At 38.5% G+C, this 12,523-nt stretch overlaps 1 protein-coding gene across 1 annotated transcript in view; it reads left to right on the top strand.

Annotated features, from left to right (window-relative positions):
- LOC117334493 overlaps positions 1 to 12,523 on the top strand; it is a 155,995-nt gene that overhangs the window by 130,457 nt on the left and 13,015 nt on the right. Inside the window, 19 exon segments of the mRNA XM_033894150.1 lie at positions 90 to 307; positions 757 to 900; positions 1,315 to 1,479; positions 1,760 to 2,086; positions 2,636 to 2,744; positions 3,046 to 3,094; positions 3,096 to 3,303; positions 3,716 to 3,871; positions 4,471 to 5,491; positions 5,697 to 5,850; positions 6,023 to 6,155; positions 7,391 to 7,724; positions 8,445 to 8,593; positions 9,038 to 9,224; positions 9,513 to 9,580; positions 9,701 to 10,003; positions 10,173 to 10,363; positions 11,158 to 11,317; positions 12,056 to 12,429. Coding sequence (XP_033750041.1) covers positions 90 to 307; positions 757 to 900; positions 1,315 to 1,479; positions 1,760 to 2,086; positions 2,636 to 2,744; positions 3,046 to 3,094; positions 3,096 to 3,303; positions 3,716 to 3,871; positions 4,471 to 5,491; positions 5,697 to 5,850; positions 6,023 to 6,155; positions 7,391 to 7,724; positions 8,445 to 8,593; positions 9,038 to 9,224; positions 9,513 to 9,580; positions 9,701 to 10,003; positions 10,173 to 10,363; positions 11,158 to 11,317; positions 12,056 to 12,429 — 4,450 coding nt within the window.

Raw genomic sequence — 12,523 nt, 5'->3', positions numbered from 1 at the left:
TTCGCAGCTCAAAAACTTTATTCTTAGATAATTATGTTTGACAAAATCAAGCATGATGTAATGCTTTGACTTTTTAATTCTCGTTCCAGGTATATCTGTACAGGAGGTGCCTCTCAGTCTGTTCCCAATGCAACTGAGGGCTATGTTTGTCCACAAGGCCACTTCTGTATCTCGGGGGCACTAGTGGAGGAAGGATGTGCCATAGGCACCTACCAACCCAATATAGGACAGGATTCCTGTCTCACGTGCCCTGTCAACAAGATGTGTCTCTATGCCAACATGTCAACTCCAGAGGACTGCAAGACAGGTAGGTTATCTCCCTTAAAATGTATGTTATCTTCCTTAACGGTGGGTTATCTCCCTTAAAGAAAGATTATCTCCCTTAAGACATAGGTTATCTCCCTTGAGTGTAATCTTTACCCTCTGCTATCCTGACAACAGTTCTAGTTTTATGATCATTTCCAAGAAATCTTGTTTCACCTCTTTGTCTTTTTCATCATTCTTGTAAAAGACATAGTAAAAGATAAAATCCCTAAGTAGTATTTTCCATATTTTCAAAATTAAGTGATTCAGTATCCAAAATAATGCTGTTTTATTTAATTTCTTTTTATATTATTCATAGTAAAAAGCTTCCCAATTTGGACAACTTCATAGAGTAAATATAAATGGGAAATATTTTTGTATGTGCTACTGTTAATTCTCAACTTCAGAAAATTGAATATGTAATTAACATAGTTTCCTATTGTTTGATTACAGGCTACTACTGTGAAGCAGGTACACCACCAATACCATGCCCGACTGGTACATACAACAACCTAACAGGAATGGGACAGGTGTCTGATTGTACAGACTGTCCGGTCGGCAAGTACTGCCTTGGCCTAGGAAACAGTGTTCCCACAGGTCAGTACAGATTATGTCTACATTTACTGGTGAAATGGGGTTTACAGCAAAATAAGAACCAACAAAATACCTCATTGTACACTTGTAGTGGCCATTTGTTTGTATATATCAGTCAGTAGTCCATGTATGTTGTTTATCATTAAATAGTCACAGTATGCCGATGAAAGTTATTGGAGCATTATATAAAAAGTTTATTAAGATTGTGATAATGAACGACACTAAACAAGGTCAGATCTACTTGGCAATGTGGCTATTGTTTAGAAACTGTACTTCGGTTGTTATATACTGATATATGAAAAACTATATTTATCTGGACTTCAGATATAAAGAGATAGTAATCATGGTTACAATCCTTATTTCTCGGGTAATAAATGTGAGTCCTACTAACAGAGAATTTTCATTGTGTCTATTCAGGTGACTGTGATGCAGGCTACTTCTGCCAGGGTGGCGCCTTTGATAGGTATGCTAATGCTTCTGCAGCCTACCCAGATAGCGGACTGTGTCCCGTGGGTCATTACTGTCCAGCTGGAACATCCATACGGGAACCTTGTCCGGCAGGAACTATCCGAAACTTCACAGGTTTGTTAATCATTAAAATCAATTTTTATACTGCAGCTGAAAATTTACATTTATGTCCTTTTTAGGGCAAATTTCACCGAGGTTTTTATATATTATTGATATATTTTATAACAATTACAACAAACATTCCATCATAACTTGTTGCTTCTGTTGTCCCTATCATATTAGAGAAGGGATATCTATGTAGGCAAGGCCAGAGAAAGTTCATGTGGCATGACAAGGTAATGCTAGGTCTTTCCACGTCCAGTTGGGGAATCCAGATTTCATTATTTGTTTTTAGGTGCTGGGAGCCCCGATGATTGTCTGCCTTGTACAGGCGGTTACTACTGTGCTAACCCAGGCCAGACGGAGGCCACTACAAAGTGTTCAGCAGGTTATTACTGTCCGGCCAACGACTCGACAGTTCAGGCCTCTCCCACCGAGTTTATCTGTCCAGCTGGTTACTACTGTCTCGAGGGATCAGTTGCCCCCATTCCCTGTCCAGGAGGTCAATACCAGGACAATGTTGGTCAGTCTTCCTGTGTTGACTGCCCAGAGGGTTACTACTGTGTTGGGTCACTTAATCCGGAGAAAAAGGTCTGCGAGCCCTACAGCTACTGTCCAGCTGGTAAGTTTTCCTGACTTACATGGGCAAGAATCATTCAATAAAAGTCCAGTTATTTGCTCTAACTAGTACATGTATTAGAAATTTAGAAAATTTAACTACAGGTACAGATGTAAAGTTACCTTTTAAAAATATTCTCAGCATGTTAAGAGGCTATCTGTCTTTTAAAACACACAAAGCAACATCTGTTTATCCACCCATCATTGCCTTTTTGATTTAGAAAACTTTCTTCGATCAACAATTTATTGATTAAAAAAGAAAAATTGGTCTGATTCGAATCCTTATCTGAGATTATTCAAAAATTTATATGATCGATTTGTGGAAAAAAATTTAATGATTGCAAATATTGTTCAAATTTTAGATAAAATTTCATTAGATGGAACAAGCTAGTTGCAACATCATCAACTGATTTTCAAGTGATAAAATAAGAATATCGTGATTGAACTGATAACAGATCATGAAGATAACATTCCCCTGTTTAGAAACATTATTCGTTCTTTATAATGTAAGGAATGAAAAGTATAATTTCAGTATACATTTGACTGTTATCAGGAAGTCAGTATCCTACGACATGTGCTAATGGAACCTTCACCTACGCCAACATGACCGGTCTGAAAACACAGTCTGATTGTCTCCCCTGTCTGGCTGGTAACTACTGCAGGTATGTTACAACAGAACTAAGTCTACGCTTTATAGCAGTTGTTGGGAAAGAAATTTTTTTTTTTTTAGATGGTTTTAAATCATGATTTTTGATTCATTAAAGACACGTCAGTTAAAAACACATTTTAATGAGATTTGGGTGAAAAGCTTTTATATATCAATGATAAATTTTAATGTCTAAAGGTGAAAATGAAATGGTAATTCACTGAGTTGAAAACATTTTTACAGGTTATTCCATTTAAACAGACTCGCCCATCAATGTTTGTGATACATAAACATTTTGTCTTGTATATTTTTTCCAGGAATGGCCAGTTGTACGAAGTCTGTGCCTCAGGATATTTCTGTAAATCAGGGTTCTAGGGATGACATGCCCACCGTTGTCACCAATTTTACCTGTAGTGCTAATGATGAGTGTGCTGGTCTATGTCCAAGTGGTTACTACTGTCCAATCGGAATAACAGAACCAATACCCTGTCCAAAGGACACGTACCGCGGCAGTCCTGGAGGAGCTGCGTTGTCAGATTGTGACAAATGTCCGGCAGGATTCCTGTGTAATGAAGGTAAATATTGATATAAAAAAAAAACTAGGCTCTATGTTATAGATAAGGTAGGTATGATAAGTAGGTGTGATAAGATAAGATAGATATTCAGACTTGATTTTTTTTTTTTTTTTTACTAACATTGCCTTATTTAGATTTTACTGTTTTACATCAGAAGTTGTATCAGGGTACTATTTATTATTTTTTTTATAAAATGCATTGATTTTTCATTAAGATTTCCAATGATAAAGATTTTCATAATTTTCAGTATTATTTATCTTAATTTGAAATATTAAAACTGTATTCAAAATAGGATGACACATCCAAAGGTAAATGATGCCTCCTAAATCTCTCAAGGTTTGATTTTGAAACAATTTCTAACAATCCATCCATGCTGACAAAAACCCTCAGATGTGTGTTGTGTTTTGTTTAGGAACTGCGGTCCCTGTAGAATGTCCGGCAGGGTACTATTGTCCTGAAGGGAACCAGACAGAGCCATGTCCATACCTGACATATCGGAATGACACGGGGGCAGCTGTTGTCACTGACTGTTACCCGTGTCCTGCTGGATACTTCTGTAACCAGACAGGTACCTTTCTATGTTTCACACAATCTCTCTAATTCTTTCACATGCACGTTCTTTTTTTCACGAAACCTTAATCCTTCAATGACCCTGGTTGTAAATGGAACGTTAAACAAAAACAAACAAAAAAAAATTTTTTCACAATAATTATTTTTCACTTATTTATTCATTATGAATCTTTCATTTATTACATAATTCAATTATGTGAGAAACATAATCTTACACTTGTGTCTATGTTATGAAGCTATGTATGACATAGCCATTCATGTAAGACCCTCCATTTCTCATTCATTCATTTGTTCATTTATTTGTTCATTATTTCTTTCATATACAACTGTACTTACATTGTTTTTCTGCCTTCATTGAGCCCTTTTCCACAAATAAGACCACTTCATTTTTTTCAGAATCATCAGCTTTTAAAATATTAAGCTAAGAAAGGTTCCCAAATAAGCCCCAAAACTTTAATATTAGCTAAGGGAGCTTCCTTGAGGATAATTATAATATTGCTATTTAATTCTTCTCTTTCTTTCTTTCATTGCCATATTCTTTTGCTGATTCCTGTAATCATTCGCTATTTCATTCACTATTCCATCTGTATATTGTAGGTATGGCCGACTATATTGACTACCCTTGTATGGAAGGCTACTATTGTCTGGAAGGTCAGGAGCCTTCACTCTGTCCCGCTGGTAGAATGCAGAACGGCACTGGAGCTGCTGCCTACACTGACTGCCAGCTATGTCGACCAGGGTACTACTGTCCAAATGACACCATTAACACCCAGGGAATCCCCTGCCAGCCCAGGTATGAGTGTCCAGAAGGCTCCTCTTTAGAGGAGTTGTGTAGGCCTGGGCACTATTGTAATGCCACTACTGGAACGCCACCTATCTGTCCTGCTGGGTACTACTGCTTCTATGGCACAGATGTTCCAACGGAATGCGTATTTCCTGATTACTGTCCGGAAGGAAGTAACATGACCTTGGGTTGTGACCTTGGATACCGTGCAATAACCCATGCTGGAATAAGATTTGACAAAACTCAGTCCTGTGACATCTGCCCTGCAGGAACATACAACAACCAAACAGGCAGTGGAGAGTGCCTTCTGTGTCCTCCAGGTTACTGGTGTCCTGAAGGTACCGGCCATGGAGACACCAATCCTTGTACAGCTGGATATTACTGTCCGCAGGGATCCCACGAACAAACGCCCTGCCCATTAGGAACTTACGGCACTGCAGTAAAGGCTAGTAGCTCGGGTAGTTGCACCAGGTGTGCGGATGACTCCTTCAGTAATATAGTGGCCTCACAGCAATGTAAACTCTGTGGTAGTAATGCTAAATCAAGTGATGACCGAACGTCCTGTGACTGTATTGGTAGGTACCGAGATTTCCAGGAGTCCACAGGTTCCTGTGTGTGTTTTTCTGGTTTTCTGTACTATGACGACGTCAATAGACTACAGTATGATGGAGACAGTGACACCGACTGTCAGAGAATCTCCGACGAGATCTGTGCTTTGTCTGAATCCAGGCACAGTTTAACTCGTGCATGTGTCTCTACCACGACTGTGAACTGTGACTCCACTTGTGATGCATCTGGTACAGGACCAGCCTTCTTTGATACAGAATTTGGCATGTAAGTTTATCATCTTGGTCATCCATGAGGAAAAATCAATTAATATTCTCAAACTCTATTGTGAAATTAACAGTAATGATATTTCTACAACACGTAAAATTGTGGAAAATCTTTGGACGTTGATCATAGGTGATTTTATACTTAGTAAATCATTAGCATGGTGATTAGACTTTCTTTAAATTGTAAAATTTTATTGTTTTTTCAGATGCCAATGTTCAACCTACCAGGATCCAGATAGTATTTGTGACAGTGTTTGCCGTGCAAATAACATGCCAACGATAACCATAGAGGTATCACCGAGTACAGGACAGATCAGTGTGGTGACAACAGACCCAGTCACAGGCAGTAGCACTGCACAGGTTAGCAAACAGGCCCTTATATAATAAAGAATGTAATTCATCTATAAGATAAAAAATACATAATTCTTGTTTCACTAAAGACTTTCAAAATTTGATTACTTTATTTTTTATTTTTTTCTGTGTATAGGTAATGACTAACACTCAGGTTTTTTTTTTTTTTTTTTCTGGATAGGTAATGACAAATACTCTCGGCCCTGTGTCTGGTACCAGTGGAGCCAAATCTTCAGTTTTCGTAAATTTCTGGGATTCCGGTGTTACAGGTTCACTGTACGCCTCGGCTAGTGATGCTAATGCTGCTATTGGAGGTAAGCAATAACAGAATTCTCTTCTGACATTCAGCAAACTCAGTATCTATAATATATATTTGACAGGTAGATTCATGACCTAGAGGTAGATAAAAGACACTCACTTACTCAGAGAACTTAAAGCTGTTCCATGCGTCTAGGACTTGCCAGTGATTCTTAGGACCTAGAGTGTTGATAATTTAAGGCAATAGAGGAAACTGAAATATAGTCGAAAGAAATTTCTAAATCTGGATGAGGAGGAGCAATAGCCCCATAGTTCAATAATTTTCATAATTTTCAATATTGTGCTCGACGTTCTTCTGAAGTCTAATACTATGAACCATGTTACTATTTAAATAAGGTTAGAAATTGTCATGGAGTTTACAGAGCTATGTTAATTGGTGAGAAGATATCTGGTAATAGGCAAAGACACATAACACAATATACTGTAACCTATCAACCAAAACAGTTATTCAGCGGTAGTCAGGGTGACACAGTGGTAACACGATGGTATTACACAATGGTAACACAGGGGGAACACAGTGGTAACACGATGGTATTACACAATGGTAACACAGGGGGAACACAGTGGTAACACAATGGTATTACACAATGGTAACACAGGGGGAACACAGTGGTAATACACAGGGGGAACACAATGGTAACATAATGGTAACACAGTGGTAACACAGTGGTAAAACACTGGGGGAACACCTTGGTAACACACTTACTTTTCACCTAGGCAGCTGGGGTTTGATTCCCTGATTGGCCATGAAAAGGTATGGAGGTCACCTGCCTGACCATTATGTTTTCTCCAGGTACTCCGGTTTCTTCCTACGAAAAGACACCCACTTACTTACATCCGGGCCAACAAGAATGATTAATTGGAAACTATACATATCTAATTACAACAGCTGTAAAATAAGTTTATCAACTTATGTCAATTACTTTTGTTGGATTGGACCACACTGTTTACTGTGGGAGGAAACTAGAGTTTCCAGGGAAAACCCACGTTGTCGGGCAGGTGACCTCGTACCATTTCACGTCCAAATGGGATATCCCAGCTGTCTAGGTGATAGGAAAGTATGTTACCACTGTGCCACTCAACCGCTTCAAAGATTGATTAATATAAGTTGATATAATTTGTTTCACAATTGTTGTAAAATGAAGAGATTACACTTACAAATTATCCAGTAAACTATGAAACCAATTGTTGATCTACTTGCCAATCCAACACACTTTTGTTCTTGTTACAGTGTCATTGGCAACACTTGGAGGAGCTTCAGGAAGACGGAGGCGTCTCCTAGCAGCCACTGTACCCTCAAACCAGATCTACAACCCTGCTTTATGTATAGAGCTGAACGAGATGGTTGTGTTCAATATATGGCTGAACTCCACAGATCGAACGAAGAGCCACTATCCAGTCTACCTACCCAACAGTCTATTCTCGTCCAACTCCAACTTTGATTATGGGGCGTTTACTGAGCTTAAAACCAAGATTGAAACAACAACTCTAGTGATCAATTCCTTCCTGCATGTGTTTATCGAGGCTGGCACCTATGTATTCCAGGACGCACAAGACGCTAACAGGTATCTTCTCTTTGAAATGTGTCAAACTTAATGGCTACACTTTCCAGTTCAGCTGGGATATTTTCGTTTATATCACAGTCCAAACAGTTGGATCAGAAGGATTTGATTATGAAATTAGGACAGACCTTGTGATTTATGTTGATAGGTTGAGAGGTTGCTGTTGATAAAAAGTTGAGAGCTTGAGGATGATAGATTGAGAGCTTGTTGTGGTTGATGATAGGTTGAGAGCTTGCTGTTGATGAAAAGTTGAGAGCTTGCTGTTGATGAAAAGTTGAGAGCTTGCGGTTGATGATAGGTTGAGAGCTTGCTGTTGATGAAAAGTTGAGAGCTTGCTGATGATAGATTGAGAGCTTGTGGTTGATGATAGGTTGAGAGCTTGCTGTTGATGAAAAGTTGAGAGCTTGCTGTTGATAGATTGAGAGCTTGCTGTTGATGATAGGTTGAGAGCTTGCTGTTGATGATAGGTTGAGAGCTTGCTGTTGATGAAAAGTTGAGAGCTTGTGGTTGATGATAGGTTGAGAGCTTGCTGTGGTTGATGATTGGTTGGGAGCTTGCTGTTGATTATTTTAGTTTTAATGCTTGTTGATGATTGATTGAGAACTTGCATTGTTAATGAAAGATTGAGAGCTTGTTGATGATAGAATGAGATCTTGTTTTTGACAATAGCTTGCGAGCTTGATGTTAATCAGAGATTGAAACTTTACTACTTTTATTCCACAGTTTGGTTTACATCAGTGTCATGCCTACTGGAACAACATGTGACCCCTCCACATCACGAATAGTTAGTGCCACATCAGCAAATTTGGCTGCTCTTGGCTTCTACAAATCTGATCCAGAAAACCTGGCTCCAGACTGGGGACTTATCAAAGGTGATTCACTATTATTCAGCCAAAATGTCAGATCTATTTTACCCTATTACAGCCTAACAGCAAGTCATCGAGGATCTGTTACAAATACTTTATTTCTCAAGTCTCTGCTTTGTTTTTACCTTGGAATCATTCAGTTCTCAAAACTTTTTTCAAATCTCAGTATTGTACTGTTTCTTGTACCAGTTAGTATTTTGATCTTTTGAATTAAATCTAGGTCACTGTTACTCTGTTTTGGGATGAAACTTGAAGTAAAACATATTTTGCAAGTTCACATTTTTACCCTTGTACAATAATAGCTGATTTGAATAAAAACATCTGATGTTCTCAACTTTCCACTTCTAATTACAACTGGAATTAGCATCATTTTGATTTCTCATTAAATTTTCCTTTTAGGATAAAAAGAATTATTATCTGACAAAATTTTATATCTTGATGTTTGTGTAGGAATGATTGTGTTCTTCGCCATCCTGGTTCTGCTTCTGGTGGTGGCAGTCATTGTGTGGCGCCCAAGGGAGGCTGGCATATATCCCATGAAACATTGGAAGCCTGCATATCGCAGTCTGGGAGAGCCACCTCCAGTACCACAGTTCATGAGATACGACTCGGACCACTGGCCCAACAAGGAAGGAATGTAAGATCAGAGACAAATATTGATCATTAGAATTATTAATCATTGGAATTGTTTATTGATCTTTATAATTATTTATTGATCATTTGGATTATTAATCATTGGAATTATTGATCATCAGAATTACTTACTGTGAATGTTAATACAATTCTTTCAAATGATGTGATCTCATCATGAACTATTAACCAGTAGTTTTACTATTATAATGTTCATAATCTATTTCTAATGTATCTTAAAGAATATCAGAGAAATAAAAACAGTTATTACTGTTATGTTTTTATTTGTGTACAGGGAAAACGGTGCTCTGGAGATGAGAAGCTCGGGAGACGGAGCAGAGACAGATATTCTTGTTTCCATGGGTATGTGTCTTTGTTGCCTACTTTCATTTTATAAGAGCTCTGACTTGTTTCTGACTTTGTAGATAAACCTTGTCTGTTACGTGATCTACTATAATGGTTGCTCCAATATCATCATTACAGGCGTTAAGGGAGAAGAGGACTTAGAGAATTTCAATGTCCGTGTTTTCTATGACAAACTGGAAGATCAAAACCTTCACCTGGCCTCACAGTTGGCACGACAACAAGAGGACCTCCGGGGCTTCTACGAGAAAATCTGTGCACAGAATGAGGAACTGAAGAACCTTCTGCAAAATATGGATCCTGCTCAATTGGAAGCTTTAGAGGCCCGAATGGCAGCTCGTGGCCAGCAGGCTGGTCTAACGGGTGCTGGGGACACCATTAACATAACCGCCACTGGAGGGCAAAACAAATACAAATTTGCAGGTAACATATTTGGTATGATGCTGATTATGAATATCAAGTGAGATGGAAAGATGTTACCATAGAGATAACAATGGATTGATTGATAGTTAGGTAGTGTTTCTGGATTATACAGCTATACTGTTACTATAGAGTTTATCTAAACTCAATCATAACCTTATTCTACTACCAGGTGGAAATAACCGTGAAGCTGAACTGATGGCTGCCTTACAACTCTTGCTGGACAAGTTGAACTCAGGCAGTCTCCCTATCAACCAGCAGAGCTGGGACCAGCTACAGAAGGGAGGAACTACTGCCACAGGTGGTACAATGTATACAACCAATATAGATGTGGGAGGCTTCACTGGTGGCACAGGCAAACAGGTAAGGTGCAATGTGTGCCATCACATACATAGACAAAGGTGACACCATGGCTGGTGCTATTGAGATAGGATAGAAGATATTGTTAGCTGGCTATTGGTTACAAGTTTTATGCTTATTTTACTGACTGACCGGGTACTCCGGCTTTACTCCACCGCCAAACCTGGCGCGTCCTTAAATGTCCCTGGCTGTTAATAGGATGTTAAACAAAAACAAAAAAACTGTTGGGTTTGTCTTGATTCCGCCCAGCAATTACTCCTCCATATCCTAGAGTCTGACACCAATCGGATCAGATGTGGTCCGCTAGCAGCACCTGTGATATGAGATGACACAGAAGCACAGAATTTGAATGGTGTTAACATTTACATCTATGAATGGTGTTGACATTTACATCTATGAATGCCATGGTGTTAACATTTACATCTATGAATGGTGTTGACATTTACATCTATGAATGGTGTTGACATTTACATCTATGAATGGTGTTGACATTTACATCTATGAATGGTGTTGACATTTACATCTATGAATGCCATGGTGTTAACATTTACATCTATGAATGGTGTTGACATTTACATCTATGAATGGTGTTGACATTTACATCTATGAATGGTGTTGACATTTACATCTATGAATGGTGTTGACATTTACATCTATGAATGGTGTTAACATTTACATCTATGAATGCCATGGTGTTAACATTAAATGGTGTTAACATTTACATCTATGAATGGTGTTGACATTTACATCTATGAATGGTGTTAACATTTATATCTTTACTGTGTGTACCGTTACAGGCCGAGTTACTAAGGAGACAGAACGGTGAGCGTTTACAACTGGAACGTGACCTCGACCAGGAAGAGAGAGATGCCATTAACAAACTTTTGACAACAGAGGAAGATAAACGCAAAGACACTGTTGACCACAAGCTTGGAGGACTGGTCAACCGTCTGCAAGGTAATGTAAAGTTGGATGTGTACTTTTACCATTATAAGGAAGCATTACAAGAATAATGTTCCATCATATAGTAGACAGATCACTCTAATGAGGCTGCAAAAGAGTGATCAAACTGGCAGAAATTTAGCATAACATAGAAACAATTGTATGCTAGTTGTTGTTTGAATGCTGGTTTCTAACATAACTGATTTTACTGTGCATTGAAATCATTAAACATTTCACACCCATTTTAAGGAGTAATTTGTTTGTAGAATCCTAGTAACATGAGTAAGACACAATTTTCTGAGGTGTACAGTAGTCTAGTGTTTTTACTAAGGTGACACCTTGTTCTCTATTGTAGGGGACCTTATACATTGAGGTAAAATAGTTACCTTGTTCTCAACAGACAGGTGACTAAACACAGTTAAAACATTTACCTTGTTCTCTACAGACAGGTGACTAAACACAGGTGAAACATTCACCTTGTTCTCTATGGTAGGGGACCTTATACATTGAGGTAAAATAGTTACCTTATTCTCAACAGACAGGTGACTAAACACAGGTTAAACATTCACCTTGTTCTCTATAGACAGGTAATTTATACACAGGTAAAACAGCTAACTAGTTTTCTAAACTGGTGACTAGATATTGGCTTGTTCTCTATGGACAAGTGCCTTATTCATATATGTAAAACATTAATGTTCTCAATGGACAGGTGACTATACACAGGTAAATATTTACTTTTTTCTCTTTCAACAGGCGACATGAATCAAAAGCAGGTGAATGACATTCTTTCTAACTACGGAAAGGATTATGAGAGCAGTATGAACAAACATATGACTGACAAAGAACGCCAGGCCTATGACCTCCGAAGGAGACTTGAGGAAAAGAGAAGGAGGAAAGAAGCCCAATTGAGGGACAAACACTCCAAGGAAGCAGAAGAAAATGGACTTCCTTCACCTGTTGAAGGCGATGCTGGTCACGCCGATAAAAAATTGCGCCGCTGGGAGGCGCTACTCAATACTCTGCAGGCAGAGAAGGCTGCTGGTTCAGCCAAATCGGAGACTGACCTTGATGTTAACATAAATGAGGAGGAACGAAAACAGATGGACAACAAACTCCAAGAGGAACTGGTAGGTTCCATGTCACTAAATCTTAGTATAAAAAATATATTGTATATGGCTATCTAAGCTCAGAATTTTACTTATTCCTTTGTGTTCTGTGAGT

The sequence above is a fragment of the Pecten maximus genome, chromosome 9 (genome assembly GCF_902652985.1).
Source record: "Pecten maximus chromosome 9, xPecMax1.1, whole genome shotgun sequence".
In the NCBI taxonomy this organism is placed as follows: domain Eukaryota; kingdom Metazoa; phylum Mollusca; class Bivalvia; order Pectinida; family Pectinidae; genus Pecten; species Pecten maximus.
Note: the sequence above shows the minus strand (reverse complement) of the source record. Positions and strands in the feature narration are given on the sequence as shown.